Consider the following 20,474-nt stretch of genomic DNA (forward strand, 5'->3'; position numbering starts at 1 on the left):
CTTGAAATTTCTTTTTCATCATTTGTTTATTGAGGGCTTCTGTGATTCTCAAGTGTGTGTGTGCATCCTTTTCTATTGCTTGGTAGCCGATAGCCAGAACCCACTTCTAGCAGCGGTCCATCTAAGAGTGTGAAGGCTTTTTGATGTGACAAGGGCAGAGTCAAGGTGAACTGGTCTTCAGGCAGGGTACCGAATGGACGGCTCAGCCATGAAGGCAAGTCTTGCAGCCACCGTGGAGGACACTGTAATAGCTAATTGAAGACCAGTTCAAGTTGGGAGAGGGAATCGTATGCATTGTGTTGATTTCATTAATTCCTTCATTATGAAACTGCTGTGCACAAAATAGCGAATGTGATTGATAAATTTGAAGTTTTTCACATTCACTGCAACACAGCCCACCTCGGGAAGACTACGGTAGCACTGCAAGGTGGTTGTGCCCACACCAGCTGGTTTTGACATGACCTTAGGCTGTCGCGATGATGATTCTACAAGAGGCTAAAATGGACCGTGGGCTTAAATCCGAACATGTGTCGCATGGTCGCAGAGGTACAGTTTGACACCATATGTTACATAAAAGACCATTTCCAAGCATAGACTCCGCGAGTGAGGCTGCGGCGAGGGGTGGCTGGAGGCTGCTCGTGATCTCATCCCCATAGGCTACTTGAGCTCAATTAAACAGGTGAAGGCACCCTCCATAACTATCATAGCAATCAAGTATACGGGAAAAAAATAATTCTACGGTCTAGGAAACCATAAGGACTCTCGTTGTGGAGTTAAGGAAATCTGGCAACCGTAGTCAAGGCATCGAAATCTCCCGGCGCGGCGGCGGCGGTGGTTTAGCGGCGGCAGTCACGCGGTGAGGTCATGGCGCGCCTCGCTCTCCTGTCATCTGTGAGTCCATCCACCTATCTTTTTATTATTATTATTACAGGAAAGGCAGCAACTCAAGGGCATAAAAAAGTGAAGAAAAACCCCCCTGCTAAACACTGCTCCTATAAAAAAAAAGACAAAAGTAAAGAGTGACCAAAAGAGAGGTCAATTTCGGGTGGAGAGGTGTCTCGATACTCTCCTGCCACACAGTCCCAACAGCTATCCCTTCCTCTCATATGTCAGCTATAGGTAACATATGAGAGGGAAAAATAGGTGTTGGGACTATGTGGCAGAGCAGAGGGGAGGAAAGGACTCGCGGAATCCACCTCTCAAACGGACTATTTGAAGTGGTTGGACTATAGCCACAACCACCTCTGTAGGCTACCCATTTATCGCCAAGTCCATCTGTAGGCTACCCATTTATCGCCAAGTCCATCTGTAGGCTATCCATTTATCGCCACGTCCATGAGGAGCAGCGGTGAATTAATGAGTATACTTACTAAAACTAAATCTAACCTATAACTGCATTTAGCCTAACCCAACCTGACGTGGCCTCTCTCGCGCTGCCAAAAATGCGATGTGCTATATAGGCTGCGCTCTTTATAATAGGATAGGTTAGGTTAGGTTAGATTAGTTAAACTTTTCACGGTGACATTTTGAGGGTTTTGAGGCTATATATTATTAGTTACTGCACTGCATTCAGATATATATGAATAGCATTTACAACACATATGGCAGTATGAAATAGCCTCGTAGGAGATGGCAACCTTTATTTCCATTAGTAGTAGTAGTAGTAGTAGTAGCAGTAGTAGTAGAATCTAAGAAAAGGCATGAAGGGAAAACAATTTAACATGAAAGAGATTCATGTTGTCCTCCCCCAAAAATGACGGCAGTATACATCTGGGGGCGCGTTGCTTCACTCACTCGTAGCCTCCACATGCGATATCAGATAAAGGCAGTTTTTCTCATGTTCAGAGAGAGAGAGAGAGAGACGTGTGAACTTGCGTGCGTGGGTGTCAGACATAATATTTGAAGTTCGAAAAAAAAGAAAAAATCGCGCGGGAAAGGAAAGGAGCGAAATAATAGGCTATGGGTGGGAAACTTTCTTATATTTTTACCGCGTTTTTAATTAATTGAGCTGCGTGTGTATGTGTGTGTGTGTGTGTGTGTGTGTGTGTGTGTGTTTTCTATAATTATTCGTTTAGTTTAAGCAGTTCACATTCACTTTCTTCTTCTTCCTCCTCCTCCTCCTCCTCCTCCTTCTTCTTGTTCTTCTTGTTCTTGTTCCTCTTCTTGTTCCTCTTCTTCTTCTTCCTCCTCTTTCTCTTCCTCCTTCTCCGTTACATGCTAATGATCTACATAAATATTTACATCAGCATTACTAAATCGTATATGTGTGTGTGTATGTGTGTGTGTGTGTGTACCTTCACCTAACCACCGCAAGGACACGGTCAGACCTTACGAACCACAAGATGTAACTGTGTCCATCACCAGTACCATCACCACCACCACCACCATTGTCAACACCGTACCTCAAATAACACACACACACACACACACACACACTCCCTCTCACTCACTCATTAATCCATGCACTCACCCAACGTTCTTCTCCATGACGTTCTTCTCTTTTTATATTATATAGGAGCAGACCGAGACCGAGTTTTTTTTACATATATATTGTTTCGTATTTATCCCCTTTTTCATCTCCTGCTACATAATCTTTGGGTTATAATCTTAAACATATTTTCGTCGCCCAAGTACACATATTTCACACGGTTTTCGTATATAAACAGGAGTTTTGGGGGCATGTCCAGGGGTAGTTCAATGACCCTCGTGGTAGTTTGATCCTTCCTCTGCATCTTGAACCTAAAAACACACTCTTGAAAACCCGATTGATCTTTTTGGCCTTTGGAAGTATAGTTGAGGTGAGGGATGCAAGCACTAATTTGATCCTTCCTCTGTACCTTGAACCTAAAAACACACTCTTGAGGACCCGATTGATCTTCTTTTTGGCCTTTGGAAGTATAGCTGAGGTGAGGGATGGAAGCGTTAGTTTGATCCTTCCTCTGTATCTTGAACCTAAAAACACACTCTTGAAAACCCGATTGATATTTTTTGGCCTTTGGAAGTATAGCTGAGGTGAGGAATGGAAGCGTTAGTTTGACCCTTCCTCTGTATCTTGAACCTAAAAACACTCTTGAGAACCCGATTGATCTTCTTTTTGGTTAGGTTAGCTTCCGCATGTATCCTTAAAGTTGTATAATCACACTATATACTGCCTGGGGGTCTTATGGCATATTCCTCCCTTCTCCTTTGTTGTTTACTTGCAACAATAAACTATCAATAATTATTTTTGGTCTTTAGAAATATAATTGATGTCAGAGGCGAGAGCGTCTGGGAATATCGACCTGTGTGAAAATAGATAAAAGTTACACACCTATTTAAATCTGGCTTTATATATACACTTCAAATTAATATAAACCGTTGTATCATTATGTAAAGTGTAGCCATTTATAGTAATTCGGGGTTTGCATTTAAGATGAAAGAAAATAAGTAAGTAATTAAGTAAGGAGTGATAAGTAAATAAAAGAAATGAGTAAAAAGAAATGAAATGAATGAATATCGAGGTTAAGTAAGTTTAATTATTGCATGGCTGTATGTGTGTGTGTGTGTGTTGGATTCGACTTGCTTCACTGCACCACACATACACACACACACACACACACATACACACATACTCACGGATGGCATAAAAGGAAAGGCTTAGAATAATTAGAGAGGAATTAAGAACACGTTTCCATTATTCCTTTTCTTCTTCTTCTTCTTTTTCTTCTTCTTCTTCTTCTTCTTCTTCTTCTACTTCTTCCGCTTCGTCGGGTAACAAGATTTCACTTTCTATTGCGATTTGCCTTCTCTCTCTCTCTCTCTCTCTCTCTCTCTCTCTCTCTCTCTCTCTCTCTCTCTCTCTCTCTCTCTCTCTCTCTCTCTCACGGCTCTCACGCCCTCCACTCAAAAGAAAGCAAAAGAAAAAAAAAGAGAAAAGGTGGTGTTAGCATAGTTAGTTGTAGTCCATTTCCACACTAATAATACTAGTAACAACAATAATAACAATGACGTTGGGAAAATAAATATAACAAGAGGGAAAAGAAAAAGAGAAAAACAGGAAAACAACCAGTCATGATTTGCTTGGTACCACCACCACCACCACCTTCATCACCATCATTACCCTCGTGCACCCTCACCTCTCCCTCCCTTCCTCACCCCCATCGTCACCTCCTTCGTCTCCCTCTTCGACACCCCCTTCGTCTCCCCTTTCGTCTTCCCCTCCGTCGGGAAACAACTAGCTCTGACACGACGTTGAAATTCCTGTTCAGTGCTCTCTAACCGTGACCAATGATTGTAGGAGGAGGAGGAGGAGGGGAGGAAGAGAGGAGGTGGAAAGGTATGGAGGAAGACTAGAGAAGGCCGCCACGCTTCGCATCTCTCCCTCTCTTCCTCTCCTCCTCCTCCTCCTCTTCCTCCTTCGATTTTCCATTATTAAAACCATCATAGCTACCACCAGTCATTGTGTGTGTGTGTGTGTGGTGACTTCATTGATAGCAGGAGAGAAGGGAGAGGGAAGGAGGGAGAGAAATATATGACCTCTGAGGAGAATTCGTGCTGGAGAAGGAGGGGAAGAAATTAAAGGAGGGAGGGAGGGACGGAGAAAGCGAAAGGTGTGTGTGTGTGCGTGTGTGGGTGGGTGTGGATGCAATTTTTTCCTCCCTCCCTTTCCTCCCTTCCCTCCTTCCCTCTCTTATCAACCTTGAACCAGCGCAAGTTAGAAAAAAACCCACACAAAAGAAAAGAAAAAGAAGGAAGGAAAAACAGATGACTGGACTTGTGTGTGTGTGTGTGTGTGTGTGTGTGTGTGAAAAATAGGAGGGGAAGAACAAATAGCCTAACGATGTGGGAAATTTTGAAACACACACACACACACACACACACACACACACACACACACACACACACACACTCTAAACTAACCCCTGATAAATAAATCCAATGTTTTTTTTTTTTTTTTGCCCATAAACCACTTGTTCTTCTTGTTCTTGTTTTTTCTTCTTCTTCTTCTTCTTCTTCTTCTTCTTCTTCTTCTTCTTCTTCTTCTTCTTCTTCTTACTTCCCCTGTATAGCCAAGTAGTATTTCCTTTCGCATATAATTACCTCCCATATTTCTGTTCCCTTTGTTGAAGAAGAAGAAGGAGGAGGAGAAGAAGAACCTTGGTAGACATAGTGGTTGAGGTTTCAGTGGTTGGGGTGCATAGGATCTTGTGGGCGCTGGGGGCGGAGGGAAAAGGGGAGAGAGAGAGGGGAGGGAAGGGGAGGTTATGGTGGTATCGGCTGTGATGGTCAATGCGGGTGTCGTCACTATAGGTCACTCAAGATTGGTAATACTAATGAGGGAGGGCAAAAGACTAGTAGGCTAATGAGTGGTGTGGGTTTTTTAAGTATAGCTCGACAATCTAACAGTGTCCTTGTAGGCTCCCAGAACATCACCTTCTTAAATCTCCGCTCACACTGCGCCGACTCTGGGCCACGACAACCCCTCGACTTTAAGGCCCTCTGTTTTAGACCTCTTTCCGACCAGGTGCGACCCTTTCAATATAAACATTTCACACCCAAGACCTCGTATACCCCGAATCCCTGGGTTGTCGTGGCCCCGAGTCGGCACAGTGTGAACGCGGGTTAAACATAAAAACGTCTTGTATCTTTTTTAGTTTCCTGGTGCTACTTCCACATGTATCCTTAGTTGTATAATCACACTATGTACTGCCTGGGTGTTGGGATGGCATGTTCCTTCCTTTTCCTTTGTTGTTTGCTTGCAACAATAAACTATCAATCAATCTATAAGCTTACGTATTATAAGTTATGACAAGGCTTTCGTAGGAGTTTTGGCCATTTCCAGGGGTAGTTCCATGATCCCCCTTGTAGTTTGACCCTTCTTCTATACCATGAACGTAAAGATACAGTTATTAAAACCCGAATGATCTTTTTTGGGCTCTGGAAATAGTTGATGTGAGAGGCGACCAACTTTTCGATATAGCCTACTGAAACTTCAACCTCTCATATCATCCATTTCCAAAGACCAAAAGAGGAGATAAAACGCGTTCTCATGAGTGTTTTTCTTCACTTTCCTTGTACAGAGGCCTTGTCAAACTACTACCAGGTCCTTAAAACTACCCATGTAAAGACCCCAGACTCCTACGAAAGCCTTGTCAAATATGTGTGTGTTTGGGTACCGGGAATATGCCCCCCCCCCCCCTCCCTACACACACACACACACACACACACACACGCGCGCGCGCATTTAACGTATCTCTTTCTCTTCCCCCATTGCAACATATCAGTTTAAGTCATCGCTTATTACTTTAACCACAAGATCCCACATAACAAGCCTCTGCGTCGTTAATGGCTGCACAATTGCGAGCTAAGCCGTCGTTTGTCTAAATAACTGATGGAGGGCAAATGATATGACGGATTGATAACTTGAAAGGCCTCATGAAGAAGAGCATCTCTCTCTCTCTCTCTCTCTCTCTCTCTCTCTCTCTCTCTCTCTCTCTCTCTCTCCGCCGATCCGAAATCCAATAACCTATTTTTTCCTTGATCGCTTTTACAGATCCAAATTAGTTTCAAAGTCTAATTACCTCTATTTTGCTTTAACGGAACCTAACTGCGGTGTGTGTGTGTGTGTGTGTGTGTGTGTGTGTGTGTGTTTGTTTTGTTGTCGTAATCAGATTGTTGTGGTAATTGCTTTGTGGTAATTTGTCGTTTGGTTAAGAAGGGGAAGGTGGAGATGTAATGTCAGGAGGTTAGGTTAAGTTTATAATGTACACAGAAATACAAAAATAGGTATAAGTATTGTAAGTAATTAAGTGTGGAACGTACAGAGATCTAGAGGTCATGGGGTTTGTATGACAGTGGGTATATTATTATTATTTTTTTCTTTCTTTCACACCAAAGGACGCGGCTCAAGGGCAACAAAAAGAGCACACACACACACACACACACAAAAAAAAAGCCCACCACTCGCCGCTCCCACAAAAGTAAAAAAAGTAAAGAGTAGCCAATAGGGAAGTCAATTTCGGGTGGAGAGGTTTACTTTCTGATAGTTTAGTGAAGAGTATTGAAGTCCGATTTCTGCTCATGAAGTATATTTTGGATTGCTTTCTGATTCCTTACTTTTGTCAACTCATTTCATTAACACCATTACTTGATCTGAAAGTTGTCTGACATCAGTTCGCCTCTCGTAGAAGTTGCTGGGCTTTACATGGACTGCTTTGTGATGCTGGTGAGAGTTCTATCCAACTTCTGCATCTTGAACGGGGGAAAGCACCCATGAGAACCCGGTTACCTCTTCATCTTCTTCTTCTTACTTCCCCTGATTAGCCAAGTAGTATTTCCTTTCGCATATAATTACCTCCCATATTTCTGTTCCTTTTGTTGAAGTAAAAGGAGGAGGAGGAGGAGGAGGAAAACCTTGGTAAACATAGTGGTTGAGGTTTCAGAGTTTGGGGTGCATAGGATCTTGAGGGCGCTGAAGGCGGAGGGAAAAGGGAAGAGAGAGGGGAAGGAAAGGGGAAGGAAGGGGAGGTTCTGGTGGTGATGGTCAATGCGGGTGTCGTCACTATAGGTCACTCAGGATTGGTAATACTAACGAGGGAGGGCAAAAGACTAGTAGGCTAATGAGTGGTATGGCCTTGGTATATAAGTAGTCGAAATGGGACCCCGAGACGTTTAGAAATATGATGGACTGTCTTGTTATGTTAAGCAATAGTTTTACCTGACTTCTGCATCTTGAACGGGGAAAAGCACCCATGAAGACCCTGTTACTCTTCTCTGTGGCCTTGGGTAGTGGTCGTAATAGGAGCCTGAGATGTTTAAAAATTTGATGGACTGTCTTGTTATGTTAGCGATAGTTTTACCCGACTTCTGCATCTTGAACGGGGAAAAGCACCCATGAAGACCCGGTTACTCTTCTCTGTGGTCTTGGGTAGTGGTCGTAATAGGAGCCTGAGACGTTTAAAAATTTGATGGACTGTCTTGTTATGTTAGCGATAGTTTTACCCGACTTCTGCATCTTGAACGGGGAAAAGCACCCATTAGAACCCGGTTACTCTTCTCTGTGGTCTTGGGAAATAGTCGTAATGTGAGCCTTAGACGTTTAAGAATATAATAGATTGTTTCCTGATCCTAGTGATAGTTTTACCCGACTTCTGCATCTTGAACGAGGAAAATCACCCATGAAAACCCGGTCAATCTTCTGCGTGGCCTTGGGAAGAAGTCGTAATGGATGTCTGAGACTCTTAAGCATATGATAGACTGTTTCGTGATCCTGATGATAGGCTAGTTTTACTCGACTTCTGCACCATGAACCGTAAAAATCACCCACGAAAGCCCGGTCAATCTAAAGTACCCATGAAAACCCGGTCACTCCTCTCTGTGGCCTTGGGAGACAGTCGTAATGGTAGCCTGAGACCTTTAAGAACACGAGCTTTAGGGGTCTTCTGTAAGGTCTCGTCACGCGGGGGTGGGCGGGGCTGCGTGGATGGCTAGGCTGGTTTGGGTTGAAGTGTTGCATCATCGGAGTGGTATTGCGTCATTGAGAGGGTGGGTGGGTGGGGAGGGTAGGGGGGAGAGGGAAGGGCATTAGCCGGTGATGAGAGAGATGATGTGTGTGTGTGTGTGTGTTCTCTCTCTCTCTCTCTCTCTCTCTCTCTCTCTCTCTCTCTCTCTCTCTCTCTCTCTCTCTCGTCGATATACGCAAGGAAAAACGAATAAATATAAAAGAGAGAGAGAGAGAGAACAAAAAAAAAGACACATTACCATAAAAAAAAAACGAAGCTATACAATATTTTATACCCAGAGAGAGAGAGAGAGAGAGAGAGAGAGAGAGAGAGAGAGAGAGAGGGTGGAGGGTCTCGAACGGGGATCAAGGGGTCAAGGGGCGTTTTTATTGGTCCGTCAACGCCGTGTTCTGGTTGGCTGATGTCAAGGCCGCTGCTGCTCCTGATGATGACGATGATGGTAGAAGGTGATTGCCCTGAGATAGAGATAGATAGGTAGATAGATAGATATGTAAATGTATGTCTGTAGGTATAAAGATATATGGATAGATAGACAAATGTATGGGTAGATAAATAGATAGATAAAGTGCCGATAGATAGGTAGATGGATAGGAAGATTTACAGATAGATGGATAGGAAGATTGACAGATAGATAGACAGACAGATAGATAATTAAATAGATAGATAGAGAAATGGATTGCTAGGCAGAGAGAGAGAGAGAGAGAGAGAGGTTAAGTGGTGAATTAACCCTATTTAGCATAAGCGTGCGTGCGTATGTGTGTGTGCATAACCTTAATTCTTCTGTCGTGGAACAATAATAATAATAATGATAATAATGATAATAAGTGTAGGAATGAATGCCTCTCTCTCTCTCTCTCTCTCTCTCTCTCTCTCTCTCTCTCTCTCTCTCTCTCTCTCTCTCTCTCTCTCTCTCTCTTAATTTTCATATTTCTTTCATATTCAGTTTTTAAATACCACTTTTTTTCTCCTTCCTCCTCCTCCTCTTCTTCCTCTTCTTTCTCCTCTTCTTCCTCTCTTCACCTTCTCTCAGTTCTATTGTTGCTTTTCTACTGTAATCCTCTTCTTCCTCTTCTTTTCTTCCTCCTCCTCCTCTTCCTCTTTCCTTCCTCTTTGTGTTGCTGACAAAGGTGTGCTGGAGTGCGTGAGTTGCCTGGGTCTGAATGTGATATTATGACCTCTCTGCCACGCCCCGCCCTCCTTTCCTCCCTCCCTCCCTCCTTCCCTCATCTCTCCACATCAATCTTTCCTCCTCCAACATCAACATGGCCTAGTACCTCCTTCACTTCTTCCTTTCTTTCTTTCCTTCCTTCCTTCGTATCTCCACTTCATCCTCTCCTTCTTCTCTTCCTCCATCATTCTTTTCAACAACACCAACAACAAAAGCTCTTATTTCCCTCACCTCTCTCTCTCTCTCTCTCTCTCTCTCTCTCTCTCCCCTTCCATCATCTTCATCAACAGTATCAACACCAACAACTTCCTTTCCAACACCATCAATAGCTATCCAAATGTCTCCTCCTCTCTCTCTCTCTCTCTCTCTCTCTCTCTCTCTCTCTCTCTCTCTCTCTCCTCCTCCTTCCCTCCATTCGTTCCTCCTCCTTCTGCGTCTCTCATGTCGTGGGCGTGGGCTTAGCAGGGGGGCGTGGGGAGGCGTGGGTGGCGCGCCTCTGGGTCGTGTTCTGAGCCTTTGTTACGGCACACTGAACTGGGGCAGCCCATAGTGGAGAGGAGATTGAGGGATGGAGAGAGAGAGAGAGAGAGAGAGAGAGAGAGAGAGAGAGAGAGAGAGAGAGAGAGAGAGAGAGAGCAATATAAGAACCAAAAAAGACACATTAGCTTAGAAAAAAGAGGAACGGAGAAACGCAGGAACAGTATTTAAAAGCAAAGGGAGAGAGAGAAAGAGAGAGAGAGAGGTGGGGTGGTATGTGTGTGTGTGTGTGTGTGTGTGTGTGTGTGTGTGTGTGTGTGTGTGTGTGTGTGTGTACATCGACTTTCCCTTTCCACATTTCCTCCTTCCTTTTCTTTCGGGGTCATACGAGGTTGGCCTTTTTCCTTTCCCTTCCCTTCCTTTCCTCTGACGCTTGTATTTTTTTATAGTAGTAGTAATGTTAAAGGTGCCGCCGGTTTCATTGTGTTCCTTGATTCATCCATTCATTCATCCATCTTCATTCATCCATTCATTCATTCATCTTCATTCATCCATTCATTCATTCATCCATTCATTCATCCTCTTCATCATCATCTTATTCTTTTTCGTTTCGTTTATCTTTTGTTTTTTTTATCGTTTTCTGCCTCTTCTTGCTTTTGTTGTTGATGTAATTTTTGTTTCTGATGTTGTTGTTGTTGTTGTTGTTCGTCCTCTTTTTTTTTCTTCTTCTTCTTTTTGTTCTACTATTACTACTACTACTACTACTACTACTATACACATACACACAAACACACACACACACACACACACACAGACACACACACACGCGCCGTTACGCACCATTATACGCAATAAATAACCTCAAACAACAGCAAAAATGTGACAGGCAAACGTTATTCTTCAAGGCCAGAGAGAGAGAGAGAGAGAGAGAGAGAGAGAGAGCGAGCATACATATTACATACCTACGCGTGGCTCGCTGATAGATGAGACTCACGCTTTGTAACACTTTCCATTTTCTTTCGACGCAGTATATATCTTTTTTTTTTTTTTTTAAGGATCTGATACTCCTGAGAGGCATTGGTGTAACACTCTCTCTCTCTCTCTCTCTCTCTCTCTCTCTCTCTCTCTCTCTCTCTCTCTCTCTCTCTCTCTCTCTCTCTCTCTCTCTCTCTCTCTCTCTCTCTCTCTCTCTCTCTCTCTCTCTCTCTCTCTCTCTCTCTCTCGTATACACACATACATGTAGTCATATAGAGTTATACTGTGACATACATTACTTCGCCATCACGTGTTTGTTTGTGTGCGAACGTAACCAATCTATGTATGTATGTAAATATGTAGCTTGCCTTGTCTTAGCTCATCTTAGGTTAGGTTAACAGTCTTGCCAATCAACCATGACCTATCTGTGTATGTATGTATATATCGTGAACTATCTTAGCTCATCTTAGGTTAGGTTGGGTCAGGTTTTAAATAAGTAACCAGAAAATCAGTTACTGGGTGCCTGTAGGAGAATCAATGTTGCCAATCGACCAGGTGGGGGCCACATACGAGGTCTATAATCATTACCATAAACATCCCCGCTCGTTTAGACGGTTTAGACCACACGAGAGGGTTGAGCCGTATAAGGGGGAGGACCCGCGCGTTAAAACTACCCTTGGACGTGTGGGTTCGTGGGTGGGAGAGGAGTTCGGCGTGTCGCTTCGTGGTGATCCGTTATGGGGGGCGTGCGAACATGTGACAGACAGCATAGGAGAGAGAAAGTAAGGAAGAAGGTCGGAAAAGATATGCATGGAGAAAGAAAGAACGGAGAGGGCAACAGATGGAAGACAAGAACGAAACAACATAAAAAACGAAAGAAAAAAACATTAAGGAAAACAGGAAATACGTAAACTAGGAAAAAAGATAAATTAGATAAAGAAATAAAGAAAGAAAACAGATTAAGAGAGAGAGAGAGAGAGAGAGAGAGAGAGAGAGAGAGAGAGAGAGAGAGAGAGAGAGAGAGAGAGAGAGAGAGAGAGAGAGAGAGAGAGAGAGAGATGAGAACCGAGACAAACTAAGAGCAGACTAACCCAAGCCCTGTTCGTGCCCTTACAGTGTTACCAAAAAGAAAACAAAAACAGAAATTAGAAAAAAAACTAGAAATAAAAGAAAAAAACAAAGCAATATCTAACTAACCCAAGACCTTTTCCTGCACCTACAGATAATACTATTCCTGCTGGGGGTCGCGTGGGCTGCCGGGGACGACCCACCACCACCAGACGCCGACCCATACGAGGTGTCCGAGTCTCATGCCGAGGTGGTGGTGGCCAGGCAGCTTATTGACCCTGAGGAGGCGGCGACGAAGGGGCATCTACAGGGGCGGCGGCGACGACCCGGGGCCCGCCGACGAATGCTGGACCCGGAGAGGCGACGACAACTACTTCAACGACGACGAAAGCTTGGATTGCCCTTACGACGACGACCACGCCCGAGAGCCTTCCCCCCGCAGGTCTGTGTGTGTGTGTGTGTGTGTGGGTGGGTGGGTTTAGATATGTTATACTGTATACACTATCAGTCAGTTCATGTGTGTGTGTGTGTGTGTGTGTGTGTGTTATAGTCTATCATCATATGGGCTTTTTTTTTCATTATTGTTTTCATTCTTTTTTACGCCCTTGAACTGTCTACTCTGCTGTAAAAATAAAAAAAGTCAGTTCATATGTGTGTGCGTGTGTGTGTGTGTGTGTGTGTGTGTGTGTGTGTGTGTGTGTGTGTGTGTGTGTGTGTGTGTGCATGCCTCACTCACCACTCCACATCCACAGGGAGAAGAATCATCACCACCACCACCACCACCGTTCATCACCAGCACCACCACTCCCTCCACCACCTCCACCACGGTCGAGACACCCATCACCTCCACCTCCACCTCCTCCTCCTTCTCCTCAAGCAGTGTGTCGTCCTCCTCCTCGTCCTCCACCACGCTAAGGTCCGTCTTCCCGTCCTTCAGCGTCGCCAGCAGACTCCGGGCGGGAGGTGCGAGACGAGGGCGTGGCTGGGGCGACAAAACCACAACGGAGGAGACGCCGCAGAAGGAGGAAGAAGAAGAGAAGGAGGAGGTGGAGATATCTGAGTTGCCTGAAGAGAAGGACCTCGTGGATATCCTAACACCCTCAGACCTGAAGGAGCGTAGGAGGGGCGTGGCTCAGATCCTGAAACGTCCCTTGCGGCGCCGTCTTACTCCTGCCCTCACGCCCACCCTGGTCACCACGCCCGCGCCCCCACGGAGAGACAGAGAGGAGAGACTGAGGTACCGCCCGTTCCTATCAGGCAAGAGACTACGAGGGGAGCGTCGAAAGCAACCTCGTGTGTCGGTCTCCACCTCCTCTTCCTCTTCTTCCTCTTCCTCTTCCTCCTCCTCCACTCATGCCCCAATCATCACTACTACCACTACCACCACTACTACCACCCCTGCCCCGACCTCATCCCTGCCACCCCCACCCACCCCTACCACTGACTCGTCTCTCCTACGCCCTGACTCACCACATCATGACCACCGCGACTCAGCAGCCATCTGGGAGGAGTCACTGTCGCCTCACCTCACTGACTCAAGCCATGACTCAACCTCACCACAGCCAGAGTCGTCTACGTTTAGTCACGAGTCACTGAGCTTCCTTCCTGAGTCACCATCACCCGACTTCGATTACGACTCACCAGCCCTCGACTTTGACTCACCGATCTACGTCCCCGACTCCCCCGACTCCTCAGTGTTCGGTACCGACTTGTTCTCGCCGTCCGCACCTACTTTTCTCTCTGCTCTCCGCCCCGCCCCGTCCTCGAGCAAGCCCCGACATACCCCGGTCCCGAAGAAGGTGACCATTGCCCCCCAACCCAAGTGGCCCTTCAACCCGAAGTTCCGCGTCGCCCGAAGATTCAAGCCTGAGACTCCAAGGCCCAAGTACATCCCCCTTGAGTCTTCCCGTCCTCCTCCAAGCCCCGCCCCGGTAACCCTTGAGTCTGATACTTTCAGCTCACAGAAAACAAGACATTTCGACATTATCCCCAGTTATCTGACAAACCATGGAACCGTCAACCAAGCGGACCATTCTTTTGACCCTTTTCCAAACCGCGCGACAGAGCCAAGTAGCTTCAAGGAACTAGATGACGGAGATTTCGATCCCCTGCCGAGGTTTGCGTCCCAGGAAGGCGGTCTCTCACACGCTGAACCAAAGCCATTAGAGACCTTCCCAAGCTTCGCGGAAGATATCACCCCAAAACCTGTCTTTCTCACACGGGAGCGAAATTACAACACCGAAGAACCGAACTTTCCGACGCCAAGACCCAGCTCCGAACTCAACCGGGAACCCTTACAGTCCGCCTTCACGCCAAGCCCACGAGACCACCTCCTCGACACCACAGACGCCACCACCTCGGGTCACAGAAAGTCCAGCCACACCCCAGGGCACGCCAGTCCACCATCACCACCAGACCTGCTGTACCACGATACCGAGACTGTGTTCGCCCCGCATGTGGACTATGACGACAGTCCGGACCCGCTATACCACAGTGAGGTGATCTACACGCCTGACCAAGGAGATGCCGGCTACATTGAGGACGAGGAAGCCGTGTACGAGGACGAGGTGACACGCTTCGAGGATGACTACGAGGATTATGAGGACAAGGATGAGGATAAGCCTGGGGTAAGTGATGTTGAGTTACCTTTTTTATGAGTATATTAGGTGGGATTATTTGCTGCTCGTGGCCTTGGCGTTCATCTCCGTCACCTTGGCCCTAGAATAATGAGTTTGAGTTAAATATAACGTTAGAATTTCCTGTATCAGTATATTAGACATTATTCTCTCTCTCTCTCTCTCTCTCTCTCTCTCTCTCTCTCTCTCTCTCTCTCTCTCTCTCTCTCTCTCTCTCTCTCTCTCTCTATCTATCTATCTATCTATCTATCTCTATCTATCTATCTATCTATGTTCACGCTACAGGAAGAAAGAAACAATATATAAAACACAAAACAAAGGGACTTAAAACTAGAACTGTCCGCCTAATGTTCCCAGTTGCTTTGTTTTGTTTTGGGTGAAGTTAAAAAAAAAAAGAAAGGAGGAAGGGAAAGGCAGCGGACGTACTCTCAAGTTAGTAAACGGAAGTGGGAAGGGAGAACAAGGTAGCTACATACTTTGACGAGAGAGAGAGAGAGAGAGAGAGAGAGAGAGAGAGAGTAAAGCCCCGACCCCTCACACCAGATATATTTTGTGGTCCACCTTTCCTCCTCTCTCTCTCTTCCTCTTCCTCCTTCTCCCACCTGTCTTCCTTCTCCATCGTCTCTCTCTCTCTCTCTCTCTCTCTCTCTCTCTCTCTCTCTCTCTCTCTCTCTCTCTCTCTCTCTCTCTCTCTCTCTCTCTCTCTCTCTCACACACACACACACACACACACACACACACACACTGCGTCTTATCAAACGCATAACGCGTAAAAGAAATTAAACCTCAGTATACTTACGACACTTACGCTACAGAAGAAGAAAATAAGACTCCTCAGCGCGTCTCGGTAATGCATTCTTTCAGCTGTTCGTTCTCGCTAAAAATTGGCTCTGGTCTCACGGGCGCGAAGCTGAGAGGCGGTGATTATGGCGGTGGGTGAGAGGGCGAGGGGCTTCCGGCGAGAGAGAGAGAGTAGAGGGAGAGAACTATGCGTAACAAAATTCTCTCTCTCTCTCTCTCTCTCTCTCTCTCTCTCTCTCTCTCTCTCTCTCTCTCTCTCTCTCTCTCTCTCTCTCTCTCTCTTCCCACACTTTCCATCGCTAAGTCATACACTCTTCCAGAACCCGTCATTAAAAAATAAGACTATGAACTAATTGCTTTAACCACTGACACTTCTTCTTCTTCTTCTTCTTTTTCTTCTCTTTCTTCTTCTTCAGCCAATCTTAGCATTCATTATTAAGGGGCTAAAGAGGAGCTAATATTTAATCATCTATCCATATATTATCATTATTATTATTATTATTATTATTATTATTATTATTATTATTATTATTATTATTATTATTATTATTATTATTATTATTTGTGTCTGCTTCTCTATCCATTTCCTTCACCTCATCGACAACTGTGTGTGTGTGTGTGTGTGTGTGTGTGTGTGTGTGTGTGTGCCCTCCCGTGCCCTCACGCGTCGAGTTTCCTTCCGCATCGACGCTGGGAAGTCATTTGTATTACGACCTGCCACCCTCAGTACCACACCCACGCCTCTCTCTCTCTCTCTCTCTCTCTCTCTCTCTCTCTCTCCCTAGGGCAACTTTCTTTCCCCCTGTCAAGAGCGTAAAAAAGTTTATAATGACGAAGAACTCTATGACATCAAGTGACTACTACTACTACTACTACTACTACTACTACTACTACTACTACTACTGCTACTACTACTACTACTACTTCTACTAAACTTTTCTTTCTTCCTCCTCCTCCTCCTCCTCCTCCTTCTCCTTCACTTTCCTTCGTTTCGCACCTCCTCCTCATCCATCACTTTCTTCCTCCTCCTCCTCCTCCTCCTCCTCCTTCTGTAGTGTCAGGTCGGAGGTTGTTGTTGCTTCACATGGAAACTTTCTCCTCCTTCGTTTTTCCCTCCATTCCTCCTCCTCCTCCTCCTCCTGAAAGCACGTGTAATATTGCCTCCTTTTTGCATGGCCTTGAAATTACACACACACACACACGCACGAACACACACGTTGGAGGGGTCATAGTAATAGTGTGTGTGTGTGTGTGTGTGTGTGTGTGTGTGTACGCTGTGATTAGTCATGTTAACTAAGTGTGGGAATGTGAAGTCTTTTTGCACACACACACACACACACACACACACACACACACACACACACACACACACACACATGAAATATAACCCCTCTAGCCCTTTTTTTCTGTTTTGAGAGAGAGAGAGAGAGAGAGAGAGAGAGAGAGAGAGAGAGAGAGAGAGAGAGTCTGTGAGCAGGTCGACTAAAGTTCTCACACACCTATGTATAACTTCCGCATCTCCTTTCCTCCTTCCCTCTCTCCCTCGCACACACACAATAACAAACCCGACGACCTTCTTCCTTTAGCTTCTGTTGTATGTAAAGAAAAGGAACGAGGAGAAAGGGAGAGAAGGGAGATGCAGGCAGAGGAAGGGAGGGAAGGATCGAAGGAGGAGGAGGAGAAAGGAAAGGATGGAGAGAGAGAGACCTGAGAGAGAGAGACATATAGGCACATTAGGATTCTTTTGTTTTCCTTCACGACAGAATGTTGCAATTTCGAAGAGCTCTTGATATAACGAAATGATGGAGGAAGAAATTAAGGAAGAGAGAGAGAAAGAAAGATTTACTACATGTTTTTAGACAAAGATGGAAAGACAATAGACCGAATAGATAAGACAGGTGGAAATATAATAGACGGTGAATAGATTTGATAGTTTGTCTCACTCCTCTGTTGAATCAAAAAGATGATTAATTGACAGATAATTGGGTCGTTAATTTGTCTCCCTCGTCTGTTAAAATACAATACCTTTCTTTCGGCCACTCCTCTGTACTTTTTTTAGGAGCAGTGAGTAGCCTATATAGCGGGCTTTTTTTTCCATTATTGTTTTCTTTTTTTATGCCCTTGAACTGTCTCCTTTGCTGTAAAAAAAAAAAAAAATAGGTGGAAATGGATTATAAATAGATAAGGAGCCTCTTGGAACGACCCCAGCCTGAAAGTGGCACAGGCGAATCTTATTTATAGTGGCTGCCGTGATGTATGACTCTTGCTTGGCTTGTAACCGTATTCTTAAACACTCCGGCGCCCCAGCACACATATTTGACAAGGCTTTCGTAGGAGTTTCGGGCATTTCCAGGGGTAATTTATTGACCCTAGTGGTAGTTTGACCCTTCTTCTGTGGCATGAACCTACAAAAACGCTCATTAAAACCCGATTGATCTCATTTTTGGCCTTTGGAAATAGTTGATGTGAGAGTCGGAACTGTTTAAGAATGCCAACCTTTTTTTGTCTCTTCGCTTGCAGGTTCTGGACCACTACAAATACGGCTACCAGGTGGAGAGCGAGGACACGGGGAACTTCCAGCAACGATACGAAGCGAGGGATGGCGCGACTGTCAGCGGCTCCTACAAGGTGAGTATCCTATGGCTTATCCAATGTTACGTACGGAAGGGAAATTGTAAGCTTAGGCCCCGGTCACACTGTACTCCGACTCTGGGCCACGACAATCCAGCAACTCAGGGTATACGAGGTCTTGGGGTGAAATCTTGATGTGAAAGGGTCGCACATGGTCGGAATGAGGTCTTGAAACGATCGCCGGTTGATGATTCGGCACAGTTTGAGGGGGGCCTAAAAGTCGCTGGGTTGTCGTGGCCCAGAGTCGGCACAGTGTGAATGGGCCCTCAGAAGTCCATTGGTATTAGTTATGATGAGAAAGTTGTGTTATATATGGTTGTTTCTTTGTTGTAAGGTGTAGTAATAGTTGTATCCTATGTTACGTGTTAGGTATGAAAATGGTGAACTACTTAGAAGTCATTTTGTAGTCTGGGTAATGATATAAAAGTAAAGTTTCATAGTTGTTTCTTTGTTGTAAGTTGTAGTAATAGTTGTAGATAAGTATATTAGGCTACTGTCCATCCTAATGAAGTTACGTATGGGAATGATAAGCTTAGAGGTCCATTGCAATTCGGGTTATGATAAAAAGTAAAGTTACGTGGTTGGTTTTGTTGTAGTAATAAGTAAAGTAATGCTAATTCTACTTTATGTATGGAAATAATAAGATTGATTTTAAAAGAAGTCCATATGGTAATAAGAGTTACTGTAAAGATTAGGAAAATATAGTAGTAGTAGTAGTAGTAGTAGTAGTAGTAGTAGTAGTAGTAGTAGTAGTAGTAGTAGAAGTAGTAGTAGTAGTAGTAGTAGTAGTAGTAGTAGTAGTAGGCTTTCCCTTCTCTAACCCAACCCTTCGCTGATCCAACGTAACCCACCACCTCAATCAGTCCCCCAATACCTAATGACGCAACGCCCATCACCTCATACCATGCCAGGTCGCGCTTCCTGACGGGCGGGTGCAAGTCGTCACGTACGTAGCTGACGACGGCGGCTTCAGGGCAGAAGTCAGCTACGAGGGGGAGGAGACACCACCCTCTACCACAGCCCCGCCAGCACCCGCACCCCCGCCTACCACAGAGTCAGCCCCAGCAGCCCCCTTCCCCGTCAGCTCACGTCGCCGTCAGCCCCACCAAAGAGCCCGGTCCCAGAGTTCCCAGTCCCACAGCCAACAGCTTAGAGCCCAGTCCCCAAGTCCCCACCACAGCCCACAGCCCCATCACGTACCCCAGTCCCACAGTTCCCAGCCCCAGATTTCCCATAGCCCCCAACATAGAGCCCAGTCCCCAAGTCCCCAGCCCCAATTCAGAACCCAGTCCCTCAGTTCTCAGCCTCAGATTTCCCATCCCAGTCCCCAGTCTAACAGTTTCCAGGCCCACCACAGCCCCCAGTCTAACAGTTTCCAGGCCCACCACAGCCCCCAGTCTAACAGTTTCCAGGCCCACCACAGCCCAATTGTCGCGAGAAAAAACCTACGATTCTCTGAGCATGTGACTACCGCATCTCCGAACCCCTTCCGTTTAGTGGTGGAGGGCGGGCGAGCCTCCACACACGCCCCGCCCTCCCCACCCACCCCTTCCACCTCGACGGAGCCAACCCCACCCCGATCCTCCTTCAGGGAATATGGCCCGACGACCACTAACGCCCATACCATCGCTCCACCCCACAGTCTCCCCCACGGCCCGTCCACTACCACGACCCCCGCCCCTCAGCTACCCACCTCAACTCCACGCTATGAATACGACTCCCTACACACGCATACGACTTTGTACTCGCCTACCACCGATGCTACAGCCTATATCCACGCCCTGGGGAGGTCTCACGCTGTCCCTGTACTACTGCCCCTGCCTCCAACCTATCCACGAACGTATTTCCTTCACGATAGAGAGGGGGACAGTGTAGAGTTGCAGAGGGGTGATGATTCCCGCCCTCGGATTAGTATTCGTACGCCCTCGCCCCACCAGACTGATATCTACCCCTCCCCAAGGCCGCCTCTCTTTGGATTTGCATGAGGTGCCCAAGGTATTGCTAGATAAGTAAGCTTGGGAGAGAGCCTATATCTTTGCAATTCCCATATCCTGAAGAATGACTAGAGAAAGAGAAAACTTAAGGTATTGCTATTGCTATAAGAGGTATTGCTAGATAAGTAAACTGTTATTCTAGACCTTGGAAGAGAGCCTATATCTTTGCAAGTCCCGTGTCGTGAAGAATGACTAGAGAAAGAGAGAAAACTTAAGACTTCAG

The 20,474-nt window shown here is 45.8% G+C and overlaps 1 protein-coding gene across 1 annotated transcript; it reads left to right on the forward strand.

Moving 5' to 3' along the window:
• The first annotated feature begins 833 nt into the window (after window positions 1–833).
• On the forward strand, window positions 834–20,402 carry LOC126997676 (uncharacterized). The gene is made up of 5 exons (XM_050858904.1): window positions 834–891; window positions 12,344–12,631; window positions 12,942–14,816; window positions 18,147–18,254; window positions 19,169–20,402. The coding sequence occupies exons 1-5, from the start codon at window positions 865–867 to the stop codon at window positions 20,240–20,242; spliced, it is 3,372 nt and encodes a 1,123-aa protein (XP_050714861.1). The 5' UTR covers window positions 834–864; the 3' UTR covers window positions 20,243–20,402.
• Window positions 20,403–20,474: the final 72 nt, after the last annotated feature.

The sequence above is a fragment of the Eriocheir sinensis genome, chromosome 12 (assembly GCF_024679095.1).
Source record: "Eriocheir sinensis breed Jianghai 21 chromosome 12, ASM2467909v1, whole genome shotgun sequence".
NCBI lineage: Eukaryota > Metazoa > Arthropoda > Malacostraca > Decapoda > Varunidae > Eriocheir > Eriocheir sinensis.

Bases quoted from the DNA above. Each gene is read 5' to 3' on its own strand.
- LOC126997676 (XM_050858904.1), top strand. From the start codon at position 865: ATGGCGCGCCTCGCTCTCCTGTCATCT. The intron at 892-12,343 runs GTGAGTCCATCC...CTGCACCTACAG, and splicing joins GCCTCGCTCTCCTGTCATCT to ATAATACTATTCCTGCTGGG. The intron at 18,255-19,168 runs GTGAGTATCCTA...ATACCATGCCAG, and splicing joins CTGTCAGCGGCTCCTACAAG to GTCGCGCTTCCTGACGGGCG.